Source organism: Gopherus flavomarginatus, chromosome 2 (assembly GCF_025201925.1).
Source record: "Gopherus flavomarginatus isolate rGopFla2 chromosome 2, rGopFla2.mat.asm, whole genome shotgun sequence".
NCBI lineage: Eukaryota > Metazoa > Chordata > Testudines > Testudinidae > Gopherus > Gopherus flavomarginatus.
Window position 1 is genome coordinate 117,843,674 of NC_066618.1, and position 19,850 is coordinate 117,863,523.

General features: G+C 42.6%; 1 protein-coding gene across 3 annotated transcripts in view; it reads left to right on the plus strand.

Annotated features, from left to right (window-relative positions):
* COL15A1 (collagen type XV alpha 1 chain) overlaps nucleotides 1-19,850 on the plus strand; it is a 262,588-nt gene that overhangs the window by 138,059 nt on the left and 104,679 nt on the right. For all 3 annotated transcript variants that reach the window (XM_050938132.1, XM_050938131.1, XM_050938133.1), the window contains exons 11-13: nucleotides 8,190-8,267; nucleotides 15,128-15,190; nucleotides 18,608-18,736. In XM_050938132.1, the coding sequence (XP_050794089.1) occupies nucleotides 8,190-8,267; nucleotides 15,128-15,190; nucleotides 18,608-18,736 (270 nt within the window). The remainder of the gene's footprint in view (nucleotides 1-8,189; nucleotides 8,268-15,127; nucleotides 15,191-18,607; nucleotides 18,737-19,850) is intronic.

Consider the following 19,850-nt stretch of genomic DNA (forward strand, 5'->3'; position numbering starts at 1 on the left):
GAAAGGGCAAGTCTCCAGACTGTTGGGAGGATGTTTGGGCAGGTACTGGTAGCTGGGTGTCCTGCAGAAGTGTGGTATTTGGAGGCTTTGGGTGAAATACTCTTTGGATCCCACTAGGTGCTAGAGCCAACGGGGCCTTGCAACTGATGCATCTTCAGCACATGCCCCTGAGTCATGGTGCACCTACCATGCTATGAAGCACTGAACCAGAACAAAGGTGGATGACCTCAGTTGCTCCACGAGGCGGTGATGATTCATCGCTCCCTCCTCACCCACTGTCTGTTGCACAAAGCCCAAATAAATGGTCTTTGAGCAAGGATGTACATGGAGGTAGGGGTGAACAGAATTCCCCTCGCAACCTCCAACTCTGCAGTCCCTCTGCAACTCCATATCAGTTTCTGGGCTGGAATAGTGGCCGTGACCCTGACCCATCTCCTATGCAGTGGTTTGTGGCTGTTGGATTCATGTAATTCTGGACACAATGGGCATCCCTATTGGCTGATGCAGAGCTAGCGCAGGGCCCAGCTGCACCACATGCACAGATCCCTGCATGGCCACTCTGCAGGAGCTCTTGTGGTTGTTCTGCACTGGAGAACTTCTGTAGCCCCTCTGCTGATGGGTGAATTTCCCCCTTTTATGACAGTCGTTTACATTCTGTATCAGAAAATCTCAAGTCTATATAGCCTTCTCAGCTTGGAAAGCTGATTCATGAGTTTCCAGCAAACTAGCTTTAATCACACACATTCCGTCTTCAGTTCTTTCTGTGATACCCAATACAAATATTCAGATGTAGATACTCACCCTGAACCAGTCATCCTGTTTTAGTTAGAATAATACAAATACAGTAGTAGATTGTTTTAAGATCAAACAACACCCATGGCTGTTTACAGTATGCTTGAAGTGAGAGTAATGCACAACTTAATGCAAATGAATCCAGCACTGAAACTGCATTAGTTGGGACTGCTGCTGAATAGCCCTTGTGGCTTTTGGCCATAAGAGCGGAACATCTTAGTAGTAGGAGAGGTAGTGGTCTGAAAAAGAAGGACACCTTCATCTATTCCTGACTAATTCTACAGCCTCAGTTAAAATACTTTTCGGCCTTTGTTTCCCGTCCATAGCATAAGGATAACACTTACACACAGTACCTCACAGAAGTGTTAGCTGATGTTAGTTAGGTAGCTGATGTTCATAAAGCACTGTTTTACAGGTGCTGAAGATACTCAGAACGTGCTGAAAAGCATCCAGGAGCCCTACGACCCTTTTCTGGAGAATTGCTCCTTGAAATTATTATTTTTTTAAATGTTGGCAGCTATGTACGGCCTCTAGCATAAGCAGCTAGTCACCATACCTGCAGCAAAAGGCTGGAAGAATAGAAGGAGATTGTTCCCACTCCCTTTTTATATGCAAGTTAGTTTTAAGTTTAAAAGTTGCTCCAGAAAACCATCTCACTAACCCTGCCTTGTCCAAATTGATATGATTAACAGATTCCTTTCCATGGTATGTTTATGGGGTAGGAATGGCCTAAAAATTGTTTTCCTGGTTTACACAAAAATTGCTAAAACTATCTGTAGCCTAGGAAGGTGGTCAGCATCTCTTAGTTCTGAGTATGCTTTTAAAGGTGAGTACATGCTACAGGATCAGGGGTGGCTCCAGGCACCAGCGCAGCAAGCGTGTGCCTGGGGCATCAAGCCACAGGGGGTGGCCTGCCAGTCGTTCTGAGGGTGGCAGTCAGGCAGCCTTCAGCAGAATTTCTGCAGGAGGTCTGCCAATCCTGTGGTTTTGGCGGCAATTTGGCGGCAAGTATGCCGAAGACATGGGACCGCAGAACTACCACCAAACTACCACTACCGCAGATGACCCGCAGAACTACCACCAAATCCACGTAACCGGTGGACCTTCCACAGAAACGCCACTGAAGGCTGCCTGACTGCCATGCTTGAGGCAGCAAAAACCATGGCGCCGCCCCTGTACAGGATCTATCAGCAAGTCTCTGGCTGCCATTGTTGCAGAATAGGAAGCCAGGAACTGCTGCATCCTAGAGCAGGTTGGAGAACTGACTGCCCTGCTGGTGGGTTATCAGTTCATGTTTTGTAACCTTTGGGTAGTGCATAGATAAAGCTATTAGAGGCACTTCAGAAATGCTTACAAATAGTAGGCTCCTATATATAACTATGATCCGATTTGTGGGGGAGGGAAGTCGCCCACCCCTACTGGTTGCAACAGGGTAAAAACTGCACAAAACCAAATACAAAAATTGGCTAGTGCTAATCATGTAACCTGTGTTTTTAAAGAGCATACAGCATCAGAGCAAATAAACAGGAGCTTTAAGAGTGCGTGGCTGCAAACAAAGAGAATAGCTCAAAACTAATTAAATACTGGCACTATGGATATGAATATGGTAAAAAGAAATGAAAGGTATATGGGAAAGAACATTTGAAGAGTATCCCTATAGAAATCTCTTGGCAAATCTGTGTAAAAGCAAATAAACAAATGAATAAATGCATTTAGTGACTGGTCAGTAACAACCAACTTTTTTGCTTTGTTGTGACTGTGATGCAGTTGAAATTCTCTGATTCCTGACATATGATTCTTCTAATTAATAAAAACATAGCTAAGTTCAGAATAGAAATGGGAGCAGATGGAGATGCAATTCCAGATGACAATTCAGAATAATTAAAGAAAAGAACAGAACACTAGGGCTCGGCTGTCTGGGATTATGGGGCATCTATCTGCTGTGTCAGCTTCTTGAAGAAAACCTGCTGACAGTAGGAGCATTCTTCCAACTTCTGCTGCAGAATATGGAGGCAGATCACATCCTGCCACCCCACAGAGTCAGAATGGGTGGGCAGAGGCCCATATTATATAACCACCCCAAAAAAATTTCAGAGATGTGGATGCATACACTCACTATCTCATAAAAGGCAGTGTGGCCTAGTAGACAGAGGACTGGATTTTTGGGACTAAGATGAGCGGGGTATCTAGTCCCATCTTGGCTGCTGATCTGCTGGGTGTCCTTGGAAAGTCACTTTTCCCACTCTGAGCCTACGTTTTCCAATCTGTCAAATGAGGAGTGGTGGGGGACAATAATTATACTAATCTTCTTTTGTAAAGCACTTTAAGATCTACTGATGAAAAGGCTGGATAAGAGCTAGGTTTTATTTAGGGCCCTCCTTAGGCATTTGCAGCAACATAGGGCACCTGAAAATTTGGGGCACCCATGGGTCTTAATGTCCAACCTCCTGCCCCTTCCTATCCCTGTTGTGACCCTTCCTGCAGGCTCTCACAGCTGGCTGCTGCAGCTTGGTGAGTCTTCCTCTCCAGGGGATCGAGTCACTTAAAAGTGAAAAAGCCTTCCAACCTATTTGCACAACATGAAACTGTTAAAGTGCCATTTAAGTGGTAATGAAGCCATTTAATGGGCATTTGCCACCCCCCAGGTGTATACTGTCAGTTTCTGAATTTATTGACAAAAACAGTTGTGTATTACTGTAATATTTACTCAGAACATGTTAGTCTACAGGACCTTAGTTTAAAATTTGCTTTAAAAATATTTTATTAGTGTATTGCTGAAGATTATAAAATCACATCTCTAAAAAATCCGTGCATAGATTTTTAGATGCACAATCTGAGTATTCATCTTTAGCCTTAAATGCTTGGATCTTCAGACACACAGTTTTTTAAATAAATCCTTGAAAAGACCACCCTTATCTAAAATACACAATTTTAATTACTATAGTACAAAACATTTGCTTCCAAAGTCTTCCTGTCCCTTCTGTCCTCCTTTGTCCCCTCACCCTGCAGTTGAAGAGAGCCCTTAAAGGGACAACACCCCTTTCCTGCCAGATAGCTGGACAGACAAGTTTCTCTTTTTTCACTTCTAACTATTTGATGAACTAGTTTTAAGAGAACCCTCCAGAAAGATCCGTACCTTAGTGAGATACAAAATCCTTTGTTATGCCTAAAATCTTTGGAAACGTATGTTGTAAAGTTGGTGAAATTTCATAAACATGTCTATTGTTATGAAGCTCACACAAAATAAATTAGTATTCTCTTTTTCTAAAAGCAGTGAACATTGTTATGAACACACTGAACATCTGTGACTGATTAATTTAAAATAATACTTTTGTTTCAATGAGTTAAATATGTTGTAATCTGGAATGATTACTTTATGAAGGCTTAAGAGTACATTTAAAATATAAAATCATCTTAGAAATATTGATTAAGAAAATGTAAAACAGAGAAGATCTGCATCATGTATTCCATAATATGTATGTTGTATTCAGCAGGACAGCTGACTTGCCCTTACTACAAAGTTTTTGCAAATAAATCTCTGACAAACTTCAGAATAGATCAAAAAACTCATGACTGACATTTTTTATTCCCAAGTTTAGTGCTTTAATTAGGTACCTTCTGCATGTCCAGTCTTCACCTTCTGGCATGCAATGGAAAACATGCTCCATTTTCTTTAGAAAGGAATTGCAGAAGAGTGTATTTTTCAAATGTCATTTGCTTCATTTGAGTTCAGGGATTTGGCTGGAAGGGGTTGATCAGGGAGAGGGAGGGAAGAGAGGAGTGAGACAGTGGGGAGAGGGCAGGGCCTGGGGCAGAGCAGGGGTGGAGCATGGGCAGGGCCACAGACAGAAGAGGTGGTCTGGGGAACTAGCCTTCCCAAGTGGCAGCTTCACCCACTCCCCATGACTGCATGTAAGAGCGGGTCAGTTCCTGCACACCCAGCACGCACTGCAGTTTCCTTAGGCAGGGGAGTATTCACAGAGCCGAATGCTTTGATGCCGCGCATTCTGTGTGAGGGAAAGGGTACGGGGCCCTCTGCAGGGAATTGTGTCTCTCTGCTGCCGTGAGGCAGGCCAGGCGCCTCGATATGCTTACCTGTCTTGTCCCCTCCCCCTTCCGCTCGAGCTGCGAGCCTGGGCTGCCATTGGGCATAGGGGCGCCAGTTTAATAATACTTCGTAGGGCCTCATAAATCCTAAGGACGTCCCTGGTTTTATTATTATTAGACATTGGAGATGGACTTCTTCAGCTTCCCTTAAACATACAGACACATCAGCAATAACAAGTAGATAGCAAGGCCAAACTTGTGTGGGAACCTCAATCCATGCACTTGAGCTTTTAGGGACCATAGATTGGGGTTCATGAATCCAACAAATTTCAAAGCCAAGCACAATCTGAGTGAATTTGAGGTTCAAAGTGAATATTTCACATTCCTCCATCTACCTCAGTATTTTCAATGCACTTGTCCGTGTAGTACATAGACACCAGTGAAAGGCAAGTGTGTCTTACCTGCAGTCATAAACAAGGCGTATATAAGACTCCTAAGCTGACATAAATGGAGAGCTAATATTTGGCCTAAAAAACTGTACCTCAAGTATTGTTAATATTTAAATTGATTGCTTGAATCTGGACTGTGTAACATTCAGTTATTATAACATGGTGTTTTTCAAACACTGATAGAGACATTCTTCTCCCAAAAGAGTTCATAATCCAAGGGCCAAATTCTGCTCACTTCTGTGAAATACAAGACAGGAGTGGAGAAGCAGGGAAAGATACATTATGAAAGGATTTCAATTTGTAGTAGAAGCTGTGAAGAAGCGGGATCCAGTGTAGGGATGGAGGTTCTGGTATGATTAAAGGAACTGGCGCGTGAAATTGCGAGCCCATTAGCGAGAATTTTTAAGCAATCGATTAACTCGGGGGTTGTGCCGTACGACTGGAGGATTGCTAACGTAGTTCCTATTTTTAAGAAAGGGAATAAAAGTGATCCGGGTAATTATAGGCCTGTTAGCTTGACGTCTTTAGTATGTAAGGTCTTGGAAAAAATTTTAAGGGAGAAAGTAGTTAAGGACATAGAGGTCAATGGTAATTGGGATGAATTGCAACATGGATTTACTAAAGGTAGATCGTGCCAAACCAATCTGATCTCCTTCTTTGAGAAGGTGATGGATTACTTAGATAAAGGAAATGCGGTAGATATAATTTACCTAGATTTCAGTAAGGCGTTTGACACGGTTCCACAGGGGGAACTGTTAGTTAAATTGGAAAAGATGGGGATGAATATGAAAGTTGTAAGATGGATAAGGAACTGGTTAAAGGGGAGACTCCAGCGGGTCGTATTGAAGGGTGAACTGTCAGGCTGGAAGGAGGTCACTAGTGGAGTCCCTCAAGGATCGGTTTTGGGACCGATCTTATTTAACCTTTTTATTACTGACCTTGGCACAAAGAGTGGAAATGTGCTAATAAAGTTTGCGGATGACACAAAGCTGAGGGGTATTGCTAACACGGAGAAGGACAGGGATACTATTCAGGAAGATCTGGACCACCTTGTAAACTGGAGTAATAGTAATAGGATGAAATACAATAGTGAAAAGTGCAAGGTCATGCACTTAGGGATTAATAACAAGAATTTTAGATATACGTTGGGGACGCATCAGTTGGAAGCGACAGAGGGGAAGAAGGACCTTGGGGTATTGGTTGATAGCAGGATGACTATGAGCCGCCAATGTGATATGGCTGTTAAAAAAGCAAATGCGATTTTAGGATGCATCAGGCGAGGTATTTCCAGCAAGGATAAGGAGGTGTTAGTACCGTTATATAAGGCGCTGGTGAGACCCCATCTGGAATATTGTGTGCAGTTCTGGTGTCCCATGTTCAAGAAGGATGAATTCAAACTGGAACAGGTACAGAGACGGGCTACTAGGATGATCCGAGGAATGGAAAACCTGCCTTATGAAAGGAGACTCAAAGAGCTTGGCTTGTTTAGCCTGGCCAAAAGAAGGCTGCAGGGGAATATGCTTGCTCTATATAAATAGATCAGGGGGGTTAACGTTAGGGAGGGAGAGGAATTATTTAAGTTTAGTACTAATGTAGGCACGAGGACGAATGGGTACAAACTGGATATAAGGAAGTTTAGACTTGAAATTAGACGAAGGTTTCTAACCATTAGGGCAGTGAAGTTCTGGAACAGCCTTCCGAGGGAAGTAGTGGGGGCAAAAGACTTTTCTGGCTTTAAGACTAAGCTTGATAAGTATATGGAGGGGAAGTTATGATAGGATAGTTAATTTGGGCAATTAATCTTGGATTATCACCAGATAGGTCTGCTCAGTGGTCTGCTGGGAGATGTTGGATGGGATGGGAACTGAGTTACTGCAGAGAATTCCTTCTTGGGTGCTGGCTGGTGAGTCTTGCCCACATGCTCAGGGTTTAGCTGATCGCCATATTTGGGGTCGGGAAGGAATTTTCCTCCAGGGCGGATTGGCAGGGGCCCTGGAGGTTTTTCGCCTTCCCCTGCAGCGTGGGGCATGGGTCGCTTGCTGGTGGATTCTCTGCAGCTTGAGGTCTTCAAACCAGTTTTGAGGATTTCAATAACTCAGTCCTGGGTTAGGGGTTGTTATAAAAGTGGATGGGTAGGGTTCTGTGGCCTGCCTTGTGCAGGAGGTCAGACTAGATGATCATATTGGTCCCTTCTGACCTATGAGTCTATGAGTCTATTATAACAGGCCAGGAAGAGAATCTTAGCAGCTGTACTTTGAATGGACCTCAGGGAAAGGTGAGGTGGGTGTTAGCAAGGCCAGAGAGGAGCAGGTTATAGTAGTTAGGAGGGGAAAAGGTAAGGGCCTGAAGAGGAGTTTTAGCTGTGTAGACAGAGGGGAAAAGTACATTAGATAAATCACAAGATTGTAATTTTGGAAAGTGTGTGGAGGAGAGTAGTAATGTTGAGAAGGGTGGTATCTCCCTGTTTTGCATAAAGAATGAAATTTATGCTAAAATATACTTCTGATAAAGAATTAAACCCCGTCTCACAATTGGCACTGCTAGTATAATTGTAAATTTATTTGAGAAGCTAGAGATGGAAAAGACCTTTCATGACATTCTCTCTCTGCCAATGCAGTGTTATTTCCTAGAGTACATTGCCAAGTGCTTTCTTCAGTCTTAGTAGTTTTACTTTACTGTAATGACCATTTCTCTTGCGAGTTTATTTCACAAATAAATAAACCTCACATCCCTTTCTCATATTTAAACAATTGTCTTGTGTTCATTTTTGTTTCTATAAACTTGCAAAATACCTTTAGGTCTAAGGAAGCTAGCTATGGCAAACCAAGCTAACCCAGTGTCATGAAACATGCTAAAATGTGGCCTGAAATATTCACTGCTTTATATTTGTTGTTCTTCTAGGGTGAACCTGGTGTGGGACTGCCAGGACCACAAGGACTTCCAGGCCCTCCCGGCCCATCTGCTCCATTCAGAGGACTTGTGAGTTTCTGACACTGTCTGAGATTTAGCTCTGCTTGTCTTGTCCTTTAGCACAGAGTGAGGTAAAACTTAACAAGGAGGTGCAGTCTGGGGAAATAACCTTGTAGTCAATGTGTATAAATGGTCAAAAAGTGTACACACAATAAAGCAAATACACATTTATACATAACTGACTTAGGCCTGTATTCCAATCAGCACATACCCATTGCATACCTTAGTTGGAAGTGGGCTAACGTGCACACATTCTTTTGCAAAAGCATTTCTAAAGATGTGAACCATAATGCTTAGAAAAAAATATAAATGAGATGTTCTCAAAAGTACCTATATTAGACATTTTAAAATTTGAATTTCTCATTTCCTCCCATGCCCTAACACAGGGATGTTTTGACAACCATTTGTACTCACTGTTAAATAGAAAAGCGTATGTTCTTATGACGGTGAAGTTCTCTTTTTCAATACTCAGGAACGAGGAAGTGCAAAAGAGTGATCCAGATTGGACTCTCATCTGTATGCATGCCTCTCCTATTGGTCTCACAGAGAGTCATGCACATGCTGCCAAAGAGAGAATTAGGACCAAGATTTTGATTGCGCTGGCAGTAACTGGTTTTACCCAGAGATAAATCCAGTTGTGGTTTCCACTGAAGTCCGTAGTAGTTTTGTGTTTACAAGATATCATGTATGTTAAGATAAAACTGGGCCAATTGTGTATTAAATTTTGTATTTAACAATATAATTTGTAAAATATGTTATAAGAACCTTAACTTTTGGACTGCCTGGCCCAGACCCTGGCTGTGGCTAAGGAGCACACAGTGCAACTCAGGAAGTGGTCACAAAAGTGACACCAAGCCATCTTTGAGCTCATGTGACCTTGGGCTTACTGCATACCAACTCATTTCTCTGGCATGAGACAGAGCAGCTCAAGAGTTACTCTAATGTAACCCAACTGATGACAACCCCAAGGGACTGATAATGCTGCTGGAGATCACTAGGGCATGGTGATGCCCCAGGCCACTCCTTTCCCTCAAGATTGGCCTCAGTAAACAGGGTGCCCTCTATGTGCTACGTAGGCTCTTCATCTCAAGAGCATCACCCTTGATCCTCATATTGCCTGCTACAATATCTTTCTGGCCATTTTATGGTGTGGGACAGTGCAAAGAGGCTGAAGTGGATCCAGAATCTGCACCTCTGACTTCTGAGCATTTTAAATAGTAAGTTTCCCATTATATTAACATCAAAATTTATATCTGAGACACAAAGTGGGTGAGGTAATATCTTTTATTGGACCAATAAAGCTTTTGAGCCTCACAGAGCTCTTCTTCAGGTCTGGGAAATGTACTCAGTGTCACAGCTAAATACAAGGTGGAACAGATTGTTTAGAATAAGTAAGCACATATTTCAAGGAACCTTTTGAGATGAAATTTCCAGTTAATACCTCTTCAGTCATTAGGGGGAAAGGAAGAAGGAAAAAAGAGCTGATGGGGTAGGGGAGGGGCAGAGTTAGTGGGTTATGGATTGTTGTAATAAGGCATAAATCCAGTGTGTCTGTCCAATCCATGATCTTTAGCGTCTAGTAAAGTTATTAATTTAAGCTCCCTGGCTTGTCTTTTGAACATGTTGTGCAGGTTTCCTTTGAGGATGAGCACTGATAGGTCAGATATAGAGTAATCACTTTGTAAGAAGTCCGGTGCCACCTTAAAGACTAACATATTTATTTGGGCATAAGCTTTTGTGGGTAAAAACCCACTTCTTCAGATGCATGGAGTGAAAATTACAGATGTAGGCATTATTATACATGAAAAGAAGCTAATTACCTTACAAGTGGAGAACCAGTGTTGACAGGGCCAATTCAATCAGGGTGGATGTGGTCCACTCCCAATAATTGATGAGTAGGTGTCAATACCAAGAGGGGGAAAGTTGCTTTTGTAGTGAGCCAGCCACTCCCAGTCCCTGTTCAAGCCGAAATTAATGTTATTACAATTGCAAATGAATTTTAGTTCTGCAGTTTCTCTTTGAAGTCTGTTTTTGAAGTTGTTTTGTTGAAGTCGGGCTACTTTTAAATCCGTTATAGAATGTCCAGGGAGATTGAAGTATTCTCCTAATGGCTTTTGTATGTTACCATTCCTGATGTCCGATTTGTGTCCATTTATTCTTTTACGGTAGAGACTGTCTGGTTTGGCCAATGTACATGGCAGAATATTATCATGTACATGGCAGATTACTATCCTGGAAAACAATCCCTCACTCTCACAGACCTTGGGAGGCAGGCCAGTCCTCGCTTACAGACAGCCCGCCAACCTGAAGCAAATACTACCAGCAACTACACACCACACCACAGAAACACTAACCCAGGAACCAATCCCTGTAACAAATCTCGTTGCATACTCTGTCCCCATATCTACTCTGGTGACACCATCACAGGACCCAACCACATGAGCCACATCATTAGGGACTCATTCATCTGCACATCTACTAATGTGATATATATGCCTACATGTGCCAGCAATGCCCCTCTGCCATATACAGCTTAATACCATCCTAACAGGTGAAGAACCAGAAGAATTCCGCCAACTCCACCAAAAGAATTCTTTTATAACAGTGACGATGCCACTCACAATTACCATGTTCCCACTGACAGACATAAGAACAAAGAATAATCTGACTGGACACCTCACAGCGGTTGAGACCACACTCTTGATCATTATGTTAATTTCTTCAAGGGGAAAAAAAAATTGACTGTGAAATCCTTAACAAACTTAATATTCTCTCCACCGCTGAGAGAGCAGCTATGTAGTCCCTGAAATCCAACCGCCAGATCAAATCAGCAAACAAAGGGGGTGCCTTCATAGTCCTCAACTGTGATGACTACATTAACAAGGCCAACCATCCATCTCCGATACCACCTACTGCAAAGAACTCAGATAAGATCCCATATGACAAATTTACTCAGTAATTCAAGGATATCATTAAGTCCTTCCCCAAGCAGCTCCAAAAGAAACTCTACAACATCATCCTCCCCAAACCCACCCCAGGGACCTTCTGTATGCTTCCGAAAATATGTAAACAAGGGAACTCAGGCAGAGACCCTTGTATCTGGCCTTGGCACTCTTACTGAAAAACTATCAGGGCTCTTAGAAGCCATCATTTAACCACTCACCACACAAAGCGCCAGCTTCCTTCAGGGCACAACCAACATCCTCCGGAAACTGTAACTTTAACAACCTCCCTCAGAATACCACCTATGCCAACATGGATGGCACCTCCCGCATTGCTACCTGACTCAAATATCTACAAAACAATGGACAACCCTCAGATATCCACCCCAAACATGTCACCAAACTCCTCCATTTCATCCACACCCCAAACAATTTTATGTTCAACAGCAAACACTTTGTTCAAACCAAACAAACAGCCACAAACCCCCGCTTCTGGCCTTCAAACAACCACCCGATCTCTCCATGCTCATCATCAGAAGCAAGCTTTGCACAGACCAGGACACACAAACTCAAAGTGGTGCCAGAACAACAGATGCAAAACCTGCAGATGTATCTGTATTGCTACGATGATCAAGACCCCCCACAACACACCTTTCAAGACCCATGAGTCCTACATATACTTAGCACAACAGGTGGTGTACCTCATCTAGTGCATTAAATGCCCCAATAACAACTATGTGGGTGAAACCAATCACTGTGCTCTTGAATGACCTCGAACAAAAAAATGAAAGTATTATATCACTTGTGGGTGAATGCTTCACAAAGCGACCACTCTATATCTGACCTCTCAATTTTCATCTTCAAAGGAAACCTGCATATAAGGTGACCAGATGTCCTGATTTTATAGAGACAGTCCCAATATTTGGGACTTTGTCTTATATAAGCCCCTGTTACCTCCCACCCACCTCCTGATTTTTCACACTTGCTATCTGGTCATCCTACCTGCATAACATGTTCAGAAGACAAGCCTAGGAGCTTAAATTCATAACTTTGCTAGACACTAAAAATCATGATCTGAATAGCGACACTGGATTTATAGCTTATTACAACAATCTATAACCCACTAACCCCACCCCCCAGTTTCCCCCTTCTTTTTCTCCCTATGACTGGAGCATTGTTAAATGGCAACTTCACCTTGAATGGTCCCTTGAAATACATCTTAACTACTTATTCTAAACATTCTGTTCCACCTTGTATTTAGATGTGATACTCCCAGTACACTTCCCAGACCTTAAGAAGAGCTCTGTGTAACCTTGAAAACTTCTCTCTCACCAACAGAAGTGGTCCAATAAAAGATATAACCTCACCTCCTTATCTTTCTAATATCCTTGGACTAACTTGGCTATGGCAACACAGGATATAAAAATGTGTGATTAATTTTAATAAATGATTAAAGCTTAGCTCTCTACTGACTTCATCGTGCACTTCTGTAGTTTCACTTGTAAATGCTGAATTACACCAAGCTCCTAAGGTGCTGGTAGCAAGCTGGGTGGATCATGACTTAGAGGCAATCACTATAGGTGTTTCAGCAGCCAGCCTAGTAGGTGCTAGCCCTGGTGGGTCCCAGTGACTACTCAGACACATGGTTAAGTCAAAGGGTATTTTACTAGGGCTGGCAGGAAAGGGAAATGTTGCAAATACCCTAGGTACAGAGGCTTAAATAGTTACTGTTCAAGGTGAACAATAGTTGGTCTTGTTAGGGACCCCGAGGCAGTCCAATCAACAACCAAGGCTCTTCAGGCCCAATGCTTGGATGTCCTCTCCAGTCCAGTTTCTATTCAAACAAATAGCAGCTTGCAGGTTTCCAGGCCAGGCTCAGTTAATGACTCTAATTAGGATCCCTCTGTACTGGTTCCATGCCCAGCCACTGCTGCACCTTCTGTAAGACCCACATAGACTGCACCTAGTTGTGATGTCTGGCACAGCACCAGAACTAGGGGGCCAGAGGGTCATGCCTCCATGCTTTTAGCAAAAGAAACAAGGGCAGAATTCATGTCCCCTGTAGATTTTTTTTCCCCTTGGCAGAATAATAGATTCTGCCAGGGAGGTGCTGCAGTTGCACCTTTTGCCCACCAGGGGCTGCTGTGGCACCAGAAGAGTGGGGAGCTGACTCACCACTACAGCAGCCAGCAGCAGAGGAAGGGGGTGCTTTGGCCTTGACCCTCTCCCCGCCCCACTGCTACAAAGGTTCTAGTACCCTTGACTCCCAGCCTGTTCCACACACTGCTCTGCATATGGTTCCTGGGCAATTCTTTCTGTGTTCAGTCTCTCTGGAAGTCCTGACTAGCCATGTGGCCTCTACATCCGGTTTCTTTGCAGCTCCTAACTAGCCATATGGCCAGCTAGTGCTTCCAGTTCCAACCAATGTCTAGCCACTACCTTTCCTCTTACCTGGCATGGGGAAGGAGAGGTGCAGTGGGGAGGAAGCTGGTAAGATTTGCAGCTCCATCACACATAAGGTTTGTGTACACATCTAGCGCTCAGTGGCGCAGCTGCAGCATGACTGGTGAAGTCACTCTCTGCTGGTGGGAGAGAGCCTTCCCATCAGCATAATATACCACCTCTGCAAACGGCAGAAGCTAAGTGTGTGAGAGAAGCTCTCCCGCTGACATAGCACTGTGCACACTGGCTCTTATGTCTGTGTAACTTATGTTGCTCAGGGGTGTAAATAAACCACCCACCGAGTGACATAAGTTATGCCAACATAAACTGTAGTGTAGACAAAGCCATAGTCAAAAACTGACACAGCTATGATCAGAGTGATCGAGCAGTGAAATCACACCTATGTAACTAACTTCAGTAGGATGAATAGACATTATTCCATAGTCCCATAAGTGCTGTACTGTTAAATGTAGTTGAAATTATTTACATGTGTGAAACTGATATTTCAATTGCTAATAACTCATACTCATGTTTAATGTTTGTACAAGTAGTAAGAAAGCTTCAGCTTTTTCAGGTTTCTTATGTTTCAAACACTCTCCGATAATTCAATAAATGGATGACTAGATTTCTTTTGAGCCACTCTAAAACTTCTTCTTCCTGAGATCCCGCGTGGAAAATTTCTCTTGGGGGGAAAAAATAAGATTCTTTCTGAAAGTTTTGATCTTTAAAAATATAGGAGTATGGAAATCTGAGAATAATCATAGGGAAATCTGAGAATAATTGTATGGAAATCTGAGAATAGTCTTCAGTAGAGTTTTCAACGTCAGTGGCCTGGAGGGAAGTGGAAAGAGTTTGGACTCCTGTATTTACCACCAAAAATGCACAAATCAGAAGTAATCAGCTTTTCAGCAATCATAGCGTGACTCAGTTTCCAAATGGATTGTTTTAATTAACAGCAATGGAAATAATGTAATGTTTTTTATTTCTCTTTACAAGAATGCATCTGTAGATCCCCACAGTAGAATCTCCATCTTATGCTTTATGAATCACAGACCCTTTGCAGGAAGTTAGTAGCTACTCACTATACATGTATTTTGGGGGATACCCCAGTGTGACAGGTATATTTAGGAATCTAAAACTAAATATAAATATTTATTCCATCTTATCTCCAATGATCTTACATAAGGGTGCAGCATCTGGGTATCCTTGTCAATGTATTTGTAGGTGAATACAGAACAGAATGACTAATACCGTTAACTGGTCTGAAACTCCTCCAAAGCATCTGATTAAAATACTGTTGGTGCATTTAGATATACAAAATATCAATGAGAGCTTAAGCATATATTTTATTTCATAGGCAGCTTTCTGCTACTGAGATGCCAGCCATAATGAGATTAACAATGAAGCACAAATGGTATTTTTATATATCAGTCTTCCATCTCTTCATTAGAAACAACATTTTAAAATGAATTCTCTTGACTTCAGAGTAGACTGGAACCTGAAGGATCTGGGTCTGGTGACCTTGACAGAGACAGAGAGGTTTTAAGAGTAAGTATATACTAATGTTTGTTGCTATATTTGTGCAGTAAACAGCTTTATCTTTTATTTGTATTTTTAAATGATTATAATATTTGAATAATTATGAATCAATGATCATGTGGTTACACAGTGCAAAACATGTTTTTTATTTATATAGCATCCTTGATACAAAACATCACAAAAAGCTTTGCAAAGAGTTTATTTGATCCAAAGAGTAGAGGAAGCTTTGCTGTCAGATTTTAAAAGAAAAAGTGAATTGGAAGCTTGGTTAGAGGCAAAAGAGAAGTGCAGAAAAATGGGGTAGCACAAGGAAAAATTCAGCTGCCGCTAGCACTCTCCGAAAATCGTGGAGCATTTGGGGAAGGGACAGAGGAGGCTCCAGGATTGCGGAAGTGTCATTGGTGGTGGAGTGGGAGAAAAGACTGGGAGTATGAAATGGGAGAAATAGGGTGAAGAAATCAGGGAGAGGTTTTTGTTTGTTTGTTTTAGAGAAAGTCCCTTTTAAAATCTGATTTTGAGGTGACTAGAAGCCAGTGAAGATGAGAGCATGTATTGTTCATTGCTTGCTTCAGCTTTGGGCACCTATTCCATTAGTATGGTGTACAGCTATATGGAGCTGTTAATTCACACTAATTCCATCTGTTAGCCTTGAGTGTCCTCTCTATCTTCTGCCTGTATCCAAACCCTTGCAAAGGCCAGGATTAGTGCTGTACTTTTATTAAATCAAAACTGGAGATCTTTCTAAAAAGATATGCTGTAGCTCAAACAGAAATTATGGGCTTGATATACAGATTACTGGTACTGTGCTGTGCAGGAGGCCAGACTATATTATCGTAATGGTCCCTTCTGGACTTTCGATCACTTGGTGATTGCCTGTTCTGTTCATTCCCTCTGGGGCACCTGGTATTGGCCACTGTTGGAAGACAGGATACTGGGCTAGATGGACCTTTGGTCTGACCCAGTATGGCCGTTCTTATGTTTTTGTGGCTTAAAATCTAATTCAATACTGGGAAAATATGATTCATAATCAAAGGCCGATGCCCTATTTATAATTAAAATGTTCCTTTTGGACCCATGTTTCTGACACTGCTGCCATTAGATGAAATTCACCCTTGTGTACTACCTGAGTCTCAATTAAGCCCTGTTTTAGGGATTTATGTGTGACTTAAGGGGTTTTTAGCCTTGTGCTAGTACTTTGCAGATGTGTGTGTGTGAATTTCTTAAGATGCAGTGTGGTCTAGCAGACAAGGCGCTCGATTAAGAATCAGGAGACTTCCATTGTATTCCTGGCTCCCCCTCTGACCTGCTGTCCCTTCACCTCTCAGTCCCTTTGTATCTCTCCCACCTTGTCTTGATTGTTTGTTTAGATTATAAACTTCTCCTCAGGGCAGAGACTGTTTTACTATGGGTATGTCTACATCTACAATTTTGCAGCGCTGGTTGTTACAGCTGTATTAGTACAGCTGTATAGGGCCAGCGCTGCAGAGTGGCCACACTTACAGCAACCAGCGCTGCAAGTGGTGTTAGATGTGGCCACACTGCAGCGCTGTTGGGCGGCTTCAAGGGGGGTTCGGGGAACGCGAGAGCAAACCGGGGAAGGAGACCAGCTTCGCCGCGGTTTGCTCTCGCGTTCCCCGAACCCCCCTGCAAACCGCAGGGAAGGAGACCTGCTTGATTACCAGAGGCTTCCTCAGGTATGCTGGGATACCTGCTTATTCCACGGAGGTCAAGAAAAGCGTTGGTAAGTGTCTACACTTGATTACCAGCTCTGGATCACCAGCGCTGGATCCTCTACACCCGAGACAAAACGGGAGTACGGCCAGCTCTGCAAACAGGGAGTTGCAGCGCTGGTGATGCCCTGCAGATGTGTACACCTCCTAAGTTGCAGCGCTGTAACCCCCTCACCAGCGCTGCAACTTTGTGATGTAGACAAGCCCTATGTGTTTACATAGCACATAACCCAGTGGGATGCCTGCCTAGGAATGAATCATTGTTATCTTTAACTCAAACTTTCACTTTGCAAACGAGGTAAAGTTTGGAATTTTCCTTGCCCCTGAGCATTTTTTTTCTTCCTACATGTCTAGGCCATCAGCCAAATCCAGCCTTATCTTGCTCCTGCTGAAATTCTGAATAACAAAATACAGTAATGATAATTCTATAAAACTTCCATCTCCAAGCATTACTTGATATATAATATTGCACATAACTGTGCTTAATGCCCAGAGAATCAGCGAGAAACACAGTCAATGGGGAGAAATCTTACAAAGAGAAAGAGCTGGTAGTCAACTGGTCAAAGGTGAACAAGCCTAATACCAAGGTATTGTATTGATCATTGTAGACAGCCAGAGAGAGAACCTACCACACACCTTTGGGATTGGCCTGCCAATCTGTATTGAAATTTTCTGTTTTATAATCTTCCCAAATCTCTCATTCTCTAAACTTCAAGAAGTCCAGAATGCCATTTCCAGGAAGCCTGGTCATATAGTATAGCCCCTGTCCTGCAGCATCGTCACTGACGTCCTATCCATCTCTCAGTCCAGTTCAGAATTGCTCTCCGAGGACTGAGTGTTGTGAGGTGCTGAGTAACTTATCCTCAATCAAGTGTCCCTTCAGTCGGACTCTTCATGTGCATAAAGTTAAGGATGTGATTGTGTTTTTCTGGATCGAGGCCAAAGTGCTCAGCAACTTGCAGGGTCAAGCCCGTAATTTTCAAAATTCTCCATTACCTTTCTCTGCTAATATACAGGATCAGTAATAAAAGGTAAAGCATTAAAGATTAACTTTTATTTAAGAGAGAGAAATTTTCAAATGTATATTTCTTAAATATGAATACAACTTGGTTCCTTCAATGGATCATTCATTTTATGCAGTTTAATGTAATTACGCTATCAGGGCCAGGTTTTTGGGGCCAGAATCACATTTATTGTGTTTGTACAGCGCCTAGCACAATGGATGTCTATGACTAGGGCTCCTTGGTGCTATGGTAAACAACTAGTAGTAATAATCCCTCTCCCTCTGAAATGAATAGCAGAAGTCCCCTTGGTTTCTATATAACCTAATTGCTTATATATGAAGACCATGTTGATCACCGAAGTATCCCTGAGTGTCCTACACAAAATAAACACAGTGGATTTTCATTTTTAACTGTCTTCCATTGTTTCAGATTAACGGTGATGTTGGAGGCATACCTCCCAGAGCAAGGGAAGAGTGACCTTCTGTGACCCTGCTCAGGGAGGGAGGGAAATCAATGGGAGCAGGACTGACCCTTAATGAAAAGAAAGGGAAGTGTTTGCCCAAGTTCAGTGGTGTAGAGTTTTATGAATTCTATTGAAGAATGCTGGTTCTCTTGAAGAATGCTTCATGGACCTGGCCAGGGTGGGGATGAAAACAAACAATGTTTTCTAACAGTATTTCTGATTTCTCAAGGGTCTCCCTGGGCCACCAGGCCCTCGTGGATTACCCGGAGCACCAGGAAAACCTGATTCAAATTCAGGACCCCCTGGATCACCAGGAAAAGATGGGAAAGATGGACCTTCTGGTGAGCCAGGCCCTCCAGTGAGTATCACTCATGCATAGACGTTAGTGGTATACCTCAGCTATAGTTTCCTACACAGACAACTTGCATGTTTTTTAGGCCTTGTCTACACTGCCACTTTACAGCACTGAAACTTTCTCTGAAACACCCCTTTGAGCAATGCAAGTTTCAGCACTGTAAAGAGGCAGTATAGACAGTGCACCAGCGCTGGGAGCTGTTGGGAGCTACTCCCCTCATGGGGGTGGGTTTTTTACAGCACTGGGAGAGCTCTCTCCCAGCGCTGGTTCTGTGACTACACAGCCACATTAACACTGGTAGTGAAGACATACCCTTAGAATGCTGACTGTTGTTGATATTTTAGGATGAGCCGAGGATTTGAAGGAATTTGCAGTTTTGTGCCAGATTCTTATGAAAGGCACAAAAACCAAAGGACCACATTCTCTGGAACAACTAGTTGTATTGCTTCATTCCAGAGCAGTGCAAAGCAGCCAAAGAATACAGGTGAATGTGGACCAGGCTGAAGAAGAATGAAGGATGTTTTTACTGAGGTTTAATGAGACTGTTCGTTTGTTTTTCCCTGAAATTTTCAGGAAAATAAAACTGGGAAGCAGTTACATAATTCAAAGGGAATTTATAACTTAAAGCTACCATTGGACTTTCATCTCTTTAGGCTTTCTCCCTTCATTGCTCACCCAGAGATGAAAATTGACCCTTTAGTCCTAAGAAAAACTTGAAGTGCAGTCCTACTTTGAAAGGTGACAGTAGAAATGGAATCATGGAGTTGTATATTTATTGTATGTCAATACGTGTTAAATAAGCTCAGATAAAAGGAAAAACAGTAACTACTAGCTCTGTAAACGTAGTCTGGAATCTGAGAGTCAAGGTGGGTTCTTTCTTTCTTACGCATCACCAACTTTGGCCCACTGCAATCCCACTATCTTCAAATTATTCTCTATGACCCCAATGCTGGCAGTGGATTTGCACAGGTGTAACTGGCACTTTGTGTAAAAAAACAAACAAAAAAATCCACTCCTTTCTCTTTGTCCTAGGTGTGTTGGTTTTTCAGGGCTAACATGAGTAAAAACATAGTGACAAGAGTTAGCAGACATGATTCTGATTACATCATGCAAGAAA